Source organism: Oncorhynchus masou, chromosome 21 (genome assembly GCF_036934945.1).
Source record: "Oncorhynchus masou masou isolate Uvic2021 chromosome 21, UVic_Omas_1.1, whole genome shotgun sequence".
NCBI lineage: Eukaryota > Metazoa > Chordata > Actinopteri > Salmoniformes > Salmonidae > Oncorhynchus > Oncorhynchus masou.
The window spans coordinates 17499602-17513741 of NC_088232.1; the positions used below are offsets into that span (position 1 = coordinate 17499602).

The following is a 14140-nucleotide window of genomic DNA, read 5'->3' on the forward strand; positions in this document are numbered from 1 at the left end:
TGTAAACGGTGACGAACCAGGAAGTGGAATCCACAATATTTCGTTAACGTGACAATTTGGGGAGAGCTTTTGCAGAGCATGTTTCTATGAAAATTATAGGCTATTTAGTCTACATTTCTCCAACTTGAAATAAATTAAGTTATCCATGAAGGGCTTTATTGACTGCCACTGTCACATCTCTGCAAGAGATTTCGACAATGTAGGACTTTTACGTAACGCATTTTTTATTGAAGCTTTACCAATTGTTGGTTCTGTATTAACGTTAGATATGACAGTCTGTCTGTTTTGTCTAATGCTTTAATCAATTTATTGTATTTTCTTTCAGGACATAGAAGATGTGATTGAGAATTCTAAAAAGGTAACTGTAACTTGTTCAGTTGTTGCTAATGTCGTAGTCCAGGGGATGTCCCCTAGTCATTGGCGTGTCCTAATAGTATACATTTTACCACTAGCCGGCCTCTGCCAAGTACCCTGCCCTGAACTTTAGTTCTTTTACTAGCTGGCTACCACCCGGTCCTCGACTCTGCACCTTAGAGACTGCTGCACTATGTACATAGTCATTGAACACTGGTCACTTTAATAATGTTTACGTCACTGTTTTACCCACTTCATATGTATATACAGTATTCTAGTCAAGGCTAATTCTATATAACTACTGCTGTACACACCTTTTCTATTCATATACTGTCCATAATGTCAATACACACTATGAACATTTTTTAATGTGTGTATTGTTAGGTGTTACTGCACTGTTGGAGCTAGGAACATAAGCATTTCGCTACACCTGCAAAATATGTTTACGTGACCAATAAAACTTATTTTGTTTCAGGCTGGGCTTTTAGCCCTACTAGCAGTAGCAGAAAATGCTGGAGAGTTTGAAAAGATTATAGAGCTGTCACAGAGGTTCCCAGGCTTTATTTTCCCTTGTTTAGGTGTCCATCCTATACAGGGGACAGCTCCTGAGCCACAGAGAGGAGCCGTACTCCAGGTATGTGCCCCAAACAAAGATCATAATCTTCATCGCCACCACCATCATCATCATCATAATGCATGTCTACTACGGCACTGTTTGTTAAATGGTCATATTTTCTCTATGCAGGATTTAGATGCTGCTTTGCCCCTGATAGAGAAATATAAAGACCATCTTGTTGCTATTGGGGAGGTAAGTAGTCTTTGAATTGATTTTGTGTGCAAATTGATACAGATCCACACTAGTCTTGTCCAGCAGGCAAAACTCTCTACATACACTGCCTTTCAAAAGTATTCTTACCCTTTGGATTTCTTCACATTTTATCATGTTACAAAGTGGGATTAAAATACATTTAATTGTCATTTTTTTGTCAACAATCTACTAAAAATACTCTGTCGAAGTGGAAGAAAATGTATATTTGTTTAAAAGATTAATCAAATTTACATAACTAAAATATAGTTGTTGCATAAATATTCAGCCCTTTTGTTTAGGCAACCCTACATTAGTTCAGGAGTTGAATTTGACTTAATAAATCACATAAGTTGCATGGACTCACTCTTTGTGAAATAAAAAAATAAAAATAATGACTAACCCTTCCTCTGTCCCCCATACATACAACATCTGTAAGGTCCCTCAGTCAAGTATTGAATTTCAAGCACAGATTCAACTACAAAGACCAGGGAGCATTTCAAATTAGTAGATGGGTAACAATAACAAATCAGACGTTGAATATCTCTTTAAGCATTGTCAAGTTAATAATTATGTTGTGGATTGTGTATTAAAACACCCAGACACATCGAAGATACAGTCGTTCTTCTGAACTGAGCTGCAGGACAGAAATTAATGGATCAGGGATGTTACCATGAGGCCATTGGTGATTTTAAAACAGCTACAGAGTTCAATGGCTGTGATAGGAAAAACCTGAGGATGGATCAACAACATTGTAGTGACTACACAATAATGACTTCAATGACAGAGTGAAAGAATACAAATATACAGAATACAAATATTTAAAAACATGCATTTTGAATGCAACAAGGTGCTAAAGTAATACTGAAAAAAGACACGGCAAAGGAATACACTTTTTGGCCTGAATGCAAATTTTTATGTTTCGGGCAAATCCAACACAACACGTCACTGAGTAACTACCTTCTTATTTTCAAGCATGGTGGTGGCTGCATCATGGTATGGGTATGCTTGACATCGGCTAAGACTGGAGAGTTTTTCAGAGTGAAAAGAAACAGGATGGAACTAGACAGGCAAAATCCTAGAGAAGAACCTACTTCAGTCTGCTTTACACCAGACACTGGAAGAGTAATTCACCATTCAGCAGGACAATAACCTACAACACAAGGCTAAATCTACACTGGAGTGACTCACAGCTGTAATCGCTGTATTGAAGAAATCCAATGTGTATGAATACCTTTGCAATGCACTGTATGTGGTAATAAGCCTGGGCTGGGGTTAGATCCACACTAACTAAGTGGTTGGTTGATGATCTTACATCACTGATAATCAGTCATCATTGCCTTCACTTACAGGTAGGCTTGGATTTCACCCCCAGATTTGTCAGTGGTGACGCAGACAAAGACAGTCAAAGACAGGTGCTTATTCGGCAGGCAGAGATTGCAAAACAACTGGACCTTCCGCTGTGAGTCCTACACTAATATAAACCAAATCAAAATTATTGATCATGCGTTGTTGTTTGCATTGATACATTTTCCTCGCAGTCCATTTGTTTTAATCAATATATCTTGTCAGATGTTTTTTGTAACATGGTGTATCCATTGTTTAGAAATGTCCATTCAAGATCTGCAGGCAGACCTACTATACACCTGCTAAAGGAACAAGGTAATTTCATATATTTCTATGTACACTACATGACCATAAGTATGTGGACACCTGCTCGTCAAACATCTCATTCCAAAATCGTGGGCATTAATATGGAGTTGTTCCCCCCTTTGCTGCTATAACAGCCTCCACTCTTCTGGGAAGGCTTTCCACTGTTGGAACATTGCTGCAGGGACTTGCTTCCATTCAGCCACAAGAGCATTAGTAAGGTTGTCAATTAGGCCTGGCTTGCAGTCAGTGTTCCAATTCATCCCAAAGGTGGGGTTGAGGTCATGGCTCTGTGCCGGCCAGTCAAGTTCTTCCACACCGTTCTCAACAAACCAATTCTGTATGGACTTTCGCTTTGTGCACAGGGGAATTGGAAACACATGGAAACCCATTTCATGAAGCTCCAGATGAACAGTTATTGTGCTGACGTTGCTTCCAGAGGCAGTTTGGAACTCTGTAGTGAGTGTTGCCCCTGAGGACAGATGATTTTTACATGCTTCAGCACATGGCGGTCCCATTCTGTGAGCTTGTATGGCCTAACACTTCACAGATGAGCTGTTGTTGCTCCTCGATGTTACCACTTCACAATAACAGCTGTCGTGGAAATTCTAACCAGAATTTTTTTTTTTTTACCTTTATTTAACTAGGCAAGTCAGTTAAGAACAAATTCTTATTTTCAATGACGGCCTAGGAACAATGGGTTAACTGCCTGTTCAGGGTCAGAACGACAGATTTGTACCTTGTAAGCTCAGGGGTTTGAACCTTCCAGTTACTAGTCCAACGCTCTAACCACTAGGCTACCCTGCCACCCCGAAGAGATACTAGTTTCTTCAAACAACAACTTTATTATAAGATTTGCAAAAATGGAGCAGTTAACAATCACTCAAAGGTGCAGAATTAAGAGTTCAACGAACAAAGTTGGCTCTTAGCTTTTATGGTAAAGTCCAACCTCTTTGTCTATGTGGCAGTTAGCAGATATGTGCAAACGGGTGGGGAACATAGTGTGTAAAAGGCATTTTGCTTGTCTGTGCAAATTGATAGCTGACGTTGCCTCCATTGTCTGTTCCTTCCTGCAAGTTTCCACGCAGATGAGTTCCTACAGATCGTAAAAATGGGATGTCACATACTGTGGTCGCACCCGGTTCTTATCTGTACACCCAGACTTATGACTAATTCACACAAGACAAGCCTGCGTCAGCAAAAAAAACACTAACATGTAACAATGCACAGTTCTCTTAAGAAAAAACAGCATATGATGTCAAAGTAATTTTCCACCACAGTCCTCCCTTTTGAGACTATGTCTCAACCTAATAGAAAATTACTTACAAGCATTTTCATCAAACAATCATTAACATGAGGGGAAAGAGGAAAAATTGAAGACTTTCTTAGACTTAGTACATTACAATCGTAAATGACCTCCTTTGTCATTGAGTTTCAAACCTTCACATCGTGCAATTCATTCTCAGAAGGGGGAAAATAACATAAGAATTAAACATCGGTACACGCTTCATCACCACATGCAAGGCAATCGCTTCGTTTGGTGTTTGTTTGCGAGATCACTGATGAGCTCTTTCAGATGTTCCACTACAATAGTCAAGTTACCCTCACCCTGGGGTATGAATGTACAGCAATGGTCACTTATCCTTCGGCACACTCTGCAGAAGTTGTGATGCTACTACTACAGCGAACTTCCCTTCTGGTAAGATGGCTTCCTGTATACAGGTATCTTTGGCTATTTCAAGCATTGTACATTCTTTGGCAAACCCCTCACTGAAAGTTGACAATAATGTCTGAAATGAAAACACTATCTCTGCTAGAATCTACAACTAACACCCTTGTGCAGCAAACGTTCTGTCTCAAACACATGCCCTGTATGTGCTTAACCTCTGGCTACAAATGCATTTGCACATAAATCATCCATCTAACCCATAACATGTTAGTCACTACTATGTCCACTTACATAGTTAAAAACATACTAAAACATGCTCATATCAATGGTACTATATCATCCAGAAAGCCATATGTATTGATGCGCTTTAACATTAGAATCCTGATAACATGGTAAAACAAAACCCCTACTATCATTGGTTATAAAACTCATCATGGTTATACAACCCAAATTTAGAATGACAGTCCTTAGTGTTTCACGTTGAGTCTATCACTGAAATTCAAGACCCTCGATTTAGCACACACCGACACAGTTAGAATGTACATTTACAAACAGGGGACCATATATATACAGTTTATACTACTTATATTACCAGTATTAACTTTTCTCATTACAGCCCCCATTTGTATCTGTTTAACTGTCGCGAGTGGCATGTTAATGACAGATCGGTATCTCAATGCATTTGAATTTAAATTACAATACGCTTCCCAGTGTGTAGACCTCCAAAATCAACATGATACTCCAAATAAACAGTTTAGGGCATCTCTAAATCAATTACAGGCATAGTTGACCCCCCCCCCCCCCTTTACTGGAACACTTCTCCTGGTGTTTCTTCGCTTTCTGAAAGTCACTGGGCTCTTCAGTAAAGCCATTCTAATGCCAATGTTTGTCTATGGAGATTGCATGGCTGTGTGCTCGATTGTATACACCTGTTAGCAACGGGTGTGATTGAAATAGCCGAATCCACTAATTTGAAGGAGTGTCCACATACTTTTGTATACAGTGCATTCGGAAAGTATTCAGACCACTTGACTTTTTCCACATTTTGTTACGTTTATTACATTTCACACTACGTAGTACTAACACTACAACACTTGTTTGTTCGTTGTGTAAAAAAAATGTTTATGCATTTTATCTGAACAGATGTGAGGCTTGTATTGTCTGAACTATGTCACTTAATGTGCAAATTTGAACTTATGCCTCTTCCTTAAAAAAAATGTTTTCCCACAAGAAATGTTGTTACGTTACAGCCTTATTCTAAAATGTATTACATAGTTTTTCCCCTCATCAATCACACACAATAACAAAGCGAGAACTGTTTTTTGTATTTTTTTGCAACTGTATTAAAAATAAGAAATTGAAATACCATATTTACATATTTACACATTACTTAATTGCTATGAGACTCGAAATTGAGCTCTGGTGCATCCGGTTTTCATTGATCATCCTTGAGATGTTTCTACAACTTGATTGGAGTCCACCTGTGGTAAATTCAATCCAGGTGTGCTAAGCTTTTAGACTTACCCAGAAAGACTCACAGCTGTAATCACTGCCAAAGGTGTCTCTTAACATGTATTGACTCAGGGGTTGAATCCATATGTAATATATTAGTGTTTTATTTTTTTTTACAAAGGCTCAAATTGTTCTTCCACTTTGACACACTTGATTGGAGTCCACCTGTGGTAAATTCAATCCAGGTGTGCTAAGCTTTTAGACTTACCCAGAAAGACTCACAGCTGTAATCACTGCCAAAGGTGTCTCTTAACATGTATTGACTCAGGGGTTGAATCCATATGTAATATATTAGTGTTTTATTTTTTTTTACAAAGGCTCAAATTGTTCTTCCACTTTGACAGAGTATTTTGTGTAGATCATTGACAAAAAAAATGACAAATCCATTTTAATGCCACCTTGTAACACAACAAAATGTGTAAAAAGTCAAGGGGTGTGAATACTTTCTGAAGGCACGGAATCTGCCAAGTTAATTCATATAGTAAACAATGCATGTCTCAGGACTACCTGGCCTGATGACTCCTAGCTGTCCCCACTCCACCTGGCCGTGCTGCTGCTCCAGTTTCAAATGTTCTGCCTGCGCCTACAGAACCCTGACCTGTTCACCGGACTTGCTTCCTGCCCCAGACCTGCTGTTTTCAACTATCTAGAGACAGCAGGAGCGGTAGAGATACTCTGAATGATCGGTTATGAAAAGCCAACTGACATTTACTCCTGAGGTGCTGTCCTGTTGCACCCTCGACAACCACTGTGATTATTATTATTTGACCCTACTGGTCATCCATGAACATTTAAACATCTTGGCCATGTTCTGTTATAATCTCCACCCACCTCATAGCCTGGTTCCTCTCTAGGTTTCTTCCTAGGTTCTGGCCTTTCTAGGGAGTTTTTCCTAGTCATCGTGCTTCTACACCTGCTTCTACACCTACACACATTGCTTGCTGTTTGGGGTTTTAGCTTTGGTTTCTGTACAGCACTTTGACATCAGTCGATGTAAGAAGGGCTTTATAAATAAATGTGATTGATTTTGACTTTCCACTAGGTGTTGAGAAAGCTCTTCTTCATGCTTTTGATGGGAAACCCTCAGTTGCCATGGAGGGAGTAAAGGCTGGGTATTTCTTCTCCATTCCTCCATCTATAGTAAGAAGTGAACAGGTAAAGAGTTTAATAATTATAACTTTATTTTTCTGTAAGTGTATTAAGGCTTTTGTTAAATTCACTTGAAATGAATTGGGATTTGATTTGTATTCTCACACTAAGTAGTACTAACACTACAGCACTTGTTTGCTCGTTGTTTAAAAAAAATAATTGTTGATGCATTTTATCTGAACCGATGTGAGTCTTGTACATTCTGAACTATGTCACTTAATGTGCTAATTTGAATTTATGTCTCTTACTTAAAAAAAAATGTTTTCTCACAAGAAGCAGAAGCTAGTGAAACAGCTGCCGTTGGAGAGCATGTGTCTAGAAACCGATTCACCTGCCTTGGGTCCAGAGAAACAGGTAGGATTGCTAACTTATTTATTTACACTCAAAAACAAAACGCAATATACACTACCGTTCAAAAGTTTGGGGTCACTTAGAAATGTCCTTGTTTTGAAAGAAAAGCACATTTTCATCCATTAAATAACATCAAATTGATCAGAAATACAGTGTAGACATTGTTAATTAATGTTGTAAATTACTATTTTAGCTTGAAACGGCAGACTTTTTTTAATGGAATATCTACACAGGTGTACAGAGGTCCATTATCAGCAACCATCTCTCCTGTGTTCCAATGGCACGTTGTGTTAGCTAATCCAAGTTAATCAATTTAAAAGTCTTAATCATCAGAAAGGCAGAGATCATTAGAAAACCCTTTTTCAATTATGTTAGCACAGCTGAAAACTGTTGTTTTCAATAAAACTGGCCTTCTTTAGACAAGTTGAGTATCTGGAGCATCAGCATTTGTGGGCTCGATTACAGGCTCCAAATGGCCAGAAACAAAGATCTGAAACTTGTCAGGCTATTCTTGTTCTGAGAAATGAATGCTATTCCATGCGAGAAATTGCCAAGCAACTGAAGATCTTGTACAATTCGTTGTACTACTCCCTTCACAGAACAAAGCAAACTGTCTCTAACCAGAATAGAAAGAGGAGTGGGAGGCCCCAGTCCACATCTGAGCAAGAGGACAAGTACATTAGTGTCTAGTTTGAGAAACAGACGCTTCACAAATCCTCAACTGGCAGCTTCATTAGTAGTAGTAAATAGACTCTGCGATGCTATTTTAATGGACAAAAATTTAGCTTTTCTTTCAAGGACATTTCTAAGTGACCCCAAACTTTTGAACGGTAGTGTATATAAAACATAACACAGTATATATACTGAACAAAAAATATAAACGCAACATGTAAAACAAGGACATTTCTAAGTGACCCCATATTTCATGAGCTGAACCAAAAAGATCCAACCCTCCAACCACACTAAAATTATATTTCTCTCAATTGTTGTGCACAAATGTTTTTACATCCCTGTTAGTGAACATTTCTCCTTTGCCAAGATAATCCATCCACAGGACAGGTGTGGCAGATCAAGAAACGGATTAAACAGCATGATCATTGCACAGTTGCACCTTGTGCTGGGTACAATAAAAGGCATCTCTAAAATGTGCAGTTTTGTCACACAAAACAATGAACACAATGCCACGGATGTCTCAAGTTTTGAGGGAGCGTGCAATTGACATACTGACTGCAGAGCTGTTGCCAGATCATTCAATGTTAATTTCTCTACCATTTGGCAGTAGGTTCAACTGGCATCACATCCTCAGACCACGTGTATGGCGTTGTGTGGGCAAGAGGTTTGCTGATGTCAAAATTGTGAACAGAGTGCCCCATGGTGGTGGTGGGGTTATGGTATGGGCAGGCATACAGTGCATTCGGAAAGTATTCAGACCCCTTGACTTTTTCCGCATTTTGTTACGTTAGTCTTATTCTAAAATATACATATTTTTTTATCCTCTTTAATTTGCACACAATATCCCGTAATGACAAAGTGAAATCGGGTAAATGTATATTAAAATGCAGGTGTGCTAAGCTTGTAGCATCATACCCAAGAAGACTTGAGGCTATAAATGCTGCCAAAGGTGCTTCAACAAAGCCCTGAGTAAAGGGTCTGAATACTTATGTAAATGTGATATTTCAGGGTTTTATATTTTATACATTTGCAAACATTTATGAAACCTGTTTTTACTTTGTCATTATGGGGTATTGTGTGTAGATTGATGAGAAGAAAAAAAACAATAGATTTTAGATTAAGGCCGTAATGTAACAAAAGGGGTCATTTTGTCAAAGGCTACTTGAATGCACAGAGATACCGTGACGAGATCCTGAGGCCCAGTGTCGTGCCATTCATCTGCTGCCATCACCTCATGTTTCATCATGATAATGCAGAGCCCCATGTCGCAAGGATCTGTACACAATTCCTGAAAGCTGAAAATGTCCCAGTTCTTCCATGGCTTGCATGGTCACCAGACATGTCACCCATTGAGCATGTTTGGGATGCTCCGGATTGACGTGTACGACAGCGTGTTCCAGTTCCCGCCAATATCCAGTAACTTCGCACAGCCATTGAAGAGGAGTGAGACAACATTCCACAGGCCACAGTCAACAGCCTGATCAACTCTATGAAAATGAGATGTTGTGCTGCTTAAGGCAAAAGGAGGTCACAACAGACACTGACTGATTTTCTGATCCACGCCCCTACCGTTTTTTTAAGGTATCTGTGACCAACGGATGCATATTTGTATTTACAGTCATGTAGATTATGGCCTAATGAATTTATTTCAATTGACTGATTTACTTATATGAACTATAACTCAGTAAAATATTTGAAATTGTTGCCTGTTGCGTTTATATTTTTGTTCAGTGTAGATTGAAATCCATATGCCATTGACTTTATCCTGGTTTGAAAGTGGTTGTACATCAAGTAATGTTTGAAATTGATGCATCTAAGAATATATTTTAGAGATGGTATTACTAACACTAGACATGCTTTTGCATCTTAAACATTAGGTGAGAAATGAGCCAAAGAATATCTCTGTCTGTGCTGAGTACATCAGTAAGATCAAAGGGGTTCCCTTGGAAACAGTGATGGAGGTGACGACACAGAATGCCCTGCGCCTGTTCCCAAGGCTCAAGACTTTACTCAGAACCTGAACAACCAAGTCCGGGTTTCAATCCAAGGCATGTTACATAGTAGTGCATGGCTCTTGACCTTTTTAAAGGTAATTTACGCTTAAGGGAAAGGGGGATACTTAGTCAGTTGTACAACTGAATGCAATCAACTGAAATGTGTCTTCCGCATTTAACCCAACCCCACTGAATTAGAGAGGTGCGGGGGGGGGGGGGGGGCTGCCATGATCGGCATCCACTTCTTCGGGGCCCGGGGAGCTGACATGCACAGTGTTTACCTTGAATGTGATCTCCGCAAACGTCAGGGAAATTTCCTTTCAATGGTCAGCTGTCCAGTGCAAAATTATTCAGCCTCTTTACTTTCAGTGCAGCAAACTCTCTCCAGAAGTTCAGTGAGGATCTCTGAATGATCCAATGTTGACCTAAATGACTAATGATGATAAATACAATCCACCTGTGTGCAAGCGATAATATTGAAATGGAAGGAGTATCAGACCACTGCAAATCTACCAAGACCTGGCCGTCCCTCTAAACTTTCAGCTCATACAAGGAGAAGACTGATCAGAGATGCAGCCAAGAGGCCCATGATCACTCTGGATGACCTGCAGAGATCTACAGCTGAGGTGGGAGACTCTGTCCATAGGACAACAATCAGTCGTATATTGCACAAATCTGGCCTTTATGGAAGTGGCAAGAAGAAAGCAATTTCTTAAAGATATCCATAAAAAGTGTTGTTTAAAGTTTGCAACAAATGAGCCAAATACAGGACCATTCTGGAAGAAGACCTGATGGAGTCTGCAAAAGACCTGAGACTGGGACGGAGATTTGTCTCCCAACAAGACAATGATCCAAAACATAAAGCAAAATCTACAATGGAATGGTTCAAAAATAAACATATCCAGGTGTTAGAATGGCCAAGTCAAAGTCCAGACCTGAATCCAATCGACAATCTGTGGAAAGAACTGAAAACTGCTGTTCACAAATGCTCTCCATCCAACCTCACTGAGCTCGAGCTGTTTTGCAAGGAGGAATGGGAAAAAATTTCAGTCTCTCGATGTGCAAAACTGATAGAGACATACCCCAAGCGACTTACAGCTGTAATCGCAGCAAAAGGTGGCGCTACAAAGTATTAACTTAAGGGGGCTGAATAATTTTGCACGCCCAATTTTTCAGTTTTTGGTTTGTTAAAAAAGTTTGAAATATCCAATAAATGTCGTTCCACTTCATGATTGTGTCCCGCTTGTTGTTGATTCTTCACAAAAAAATACAGTTTTATATCTTTATGTTTGTAGCCTGAAATGTGGCAAAAGGTCGCAAAGTTCAAGGGGGCCGAATACTTTCGCAAGGCACTGTATATAGACTTTCAAGTTAGAGCTGCTTTTGGACTCTGTATGCCTAGGAGTTGAGGTGTAGAGTTTAAAAAAACAAACTTTGAGATTGAAATGTTTCAGTACTTATGTTCATATCCAACATCTGTTATATAACAGGCTAAATAAATATGACAAATGTATTTCTTTAAATAAATATGATCAGATTTCTTGTGCTACATTCCTTGTGCTACATGTAAATTATGTGTTACTGTTGAATTTATTATGGATTTATTATGGATAAATGAATAAACAATATCCCCATTTTAAATAGAATTGTATCTAGGTAAACTTATACTTTGTTTTATAAGTGATTGACAATATGAGTTCATAAGGAGGGATGGTGTGACACGGACAAGGAGTAATAAAAGTTAATGAACACCATTCCAACTAGGCAGAAACAAATGGGTTGTGGACTGTGTAAACACACAAGGTCGTTAGCCTATGGTTGACCCAACTGAAACTTAGCTCTGGGGTTTTTAGATAAGGTAGTGAGTGCATTCCTAGGTTTTCTTTTAATTAAAACTGTCAGTTCAGTGTTGAGGGGTCAAAAGTTATCTGGGAGTGTGTTAGTAAGTTAGAATGAACTTTTCACCTTACTTTGTCCCGGTCGAGAGGAGGGGATTCTGTTAAAGCAGTGAAATGACGTCATGATCTGTATATAAACTGCTGCACGTGGCAGCGCGCTCCGAGAATAAATTCTATTACCTATTATTGAAAGACTGGTCTGCGTCTATTTTATGCAAACAAGAAATCTTACAAATTCTCATAAAATAGATTAAGGGATTTCAATTGATGAAAGCACATTGGCATAATTAAATTATAGTAACAGTTACAACGACACCAGACACTACCTTATAGCATAACCTGGAGAAAACCATAGAAACACAGCAATGGCTTTTTCATGAAATTACAGTAGCACTACATTCTTTACGGACAAATGTGACTCGTTTCAGGAAACTAGGCGTATGTCGCACGTCACTACTTCACAGGAGAGTCATTTGAACATACTTTTTTTTAAATCAAAGTGCATTTTTTTGGGCAGAAATGCCTTCTGGAACATGTGAACTTTCATGTGCCTTAATAACAAACTTGTATTCCATCCGGAAATTGTTAAATTACAAGCCTAGTTAGTTTAGTGACGGAAAGACCGGAACCTTCCCGCTAGCCATGATTGTCTGAGATAATGGATGGTCTGGACATGCAGGGAGATGAGTTTAGATTGGTCTACCATGTAGCATGCTTCTGTTTATGACGTGAGCTGCTCTGTATGTGTTGATAGTACTTTCTACCACACAGTTTTTTAAATCTATAACGTTAGCCATTGAGAACTACAAAGGTTTTGCTACTTTTCTCAACAACATTGATGCCCTGAATTTAGCAGGCGCTATCGACAGATAAGTTGGAAAAAAGTGATTTGCTACTTTCTGCATACGCCACGGTCAGTGTGATCTGGAGTAACTTGACACAACGCTGGCAAAACAAGATGTAGCTGCAAGAGTTAAATGTTTCCAGTCTGTCATGAAGCGTCAGAAAGTTGTTTTCATGGCAAGTTAGTGTACTGTTAGCTAGCTAGCGAACGTTAGCTTGCTGGCTCGAAAGTGAACATTATATGTATGATCTGTGTAGTAATATTATTCGAATCAGATACCGTTTGCATTCTTAGTTATAGCCTTATGTTAGCTAACTAACATTGAACCTGGTTGGTTAGCTTTAGCTACCTGCAGATTCATACTACAGCTATGACAATGTCAGCTATGACAATGTTTGTATTGGTTGGTAGTAGTATGAGTTGGGATTATTCGGGTTCATTGTTTAGCGAGCTACGACTGAACAAAAGATAAGACTATGTCTAAACAAAACACTTTTCCAGATGATTACATGACCCATCAAGTTAGCTAAGTTTGTCTGGGGGTGATTCATATTTGGTTGTTTACTAAACTAAACTAATCAGTCTGTTTAGCAAATGGCCTCACATGTGAATCCTTAAAGAGATGGGTGGGACTAACATTTAAGAGGGTATGAACAATGCTGAATGGGTGTAAATAAAGAAGAGCGCTCTAGTAGGTGTACCAAAACATTCAAGGGCCATTTTCTTAAGTGGGATTCGAAGTTTATCAACTTTCAAAGCAGAATAACTTTCCTATTGTTCTTCAACTGCAGTGTATGATATACAATTTTCTAGCTCTGAGTCTCAACTTTTATCCAATGTAAAAAATAAAATAAAAACATTTCAAATTTTGCTACATAAGACCGAATCATGGCGGTCGTTAAGAAATGTTCCTGCTTTTAAACCGTAATTTTACAGGGATTGAATTGTATATTTTACATTCAGGAGGTATACAACAAAGTAATAGAGAATAACTTGTTCCACAAATGTTATTCAAGCAGCTAGCCAGTACATGTTAGATTTTATTCTGGGTTCGTGTAGAGTACAGCAGTAAGATCTTCCTATGACAGAACCCATAATGCGTTAAGTCATTCCCCCATTGTGGTCCCTTTAGTTCAGTCTCAACCCTCATAGTGATAGTGGTGTCAGTCCATGGGTTCCTGGTACTACATGCAGTAAACTAGCAATTCTCAACGGGTGGGTCACGACCCTAATTTGGGTCAC

At 39.0% G+C, this 14140-nt stretch overlaps 1 protein-coding gene across 4 annotated transcripts; it reads left to right on the forward strand.

Moving 5' to 3' along the window:
- The first annotated feature begins 23 nt into the window (after nucleotides 1–23).
- LOC135507872 (putative deoxyribonuclease TATDN3) lies at nucleotides 24–12246 on the forward strand. Of its 4 annotated transcripts, none has more exons than XM_064927603.1 (9): nucleotides 24–199; nucleotides 326–358; nucleotides 830–988; nucleotides 1100–1162; nucleotides 2512–2621; nucleotides 2766–2821; nucleotides 7033–7145; nucleotides 7413–7493; nucleotides 10040–12246. In XM_064927603.1, exons 1-9 carry the CDS (start codon nucleotides 146–148, stop codon nucleotides 10181–10183), a joined length of 813 nt encoding a protein of 270 aa, XP_064783675.1. In that variant the 5' UTR covers nucleotides 24–145; the 3' UTR covers nucleotides 10184–12246. The 4 variants fall into 4 exon arrangements, with proteins under 4 accessions (XP_064783675.1, XP_064783676.1, XP_064783673.1 ...); XM_064927604.1 differs by having other exon boundaries at nucleotides 7416–7493; XM_064927601.1 differs by lacking the exon at nucleotides 10040–12246 and adding an exon at nucleotides 8530–10033.
- The last annotated feature ends 1894 nt before the right edge of the window (nucleotides 12247–14140 follow it).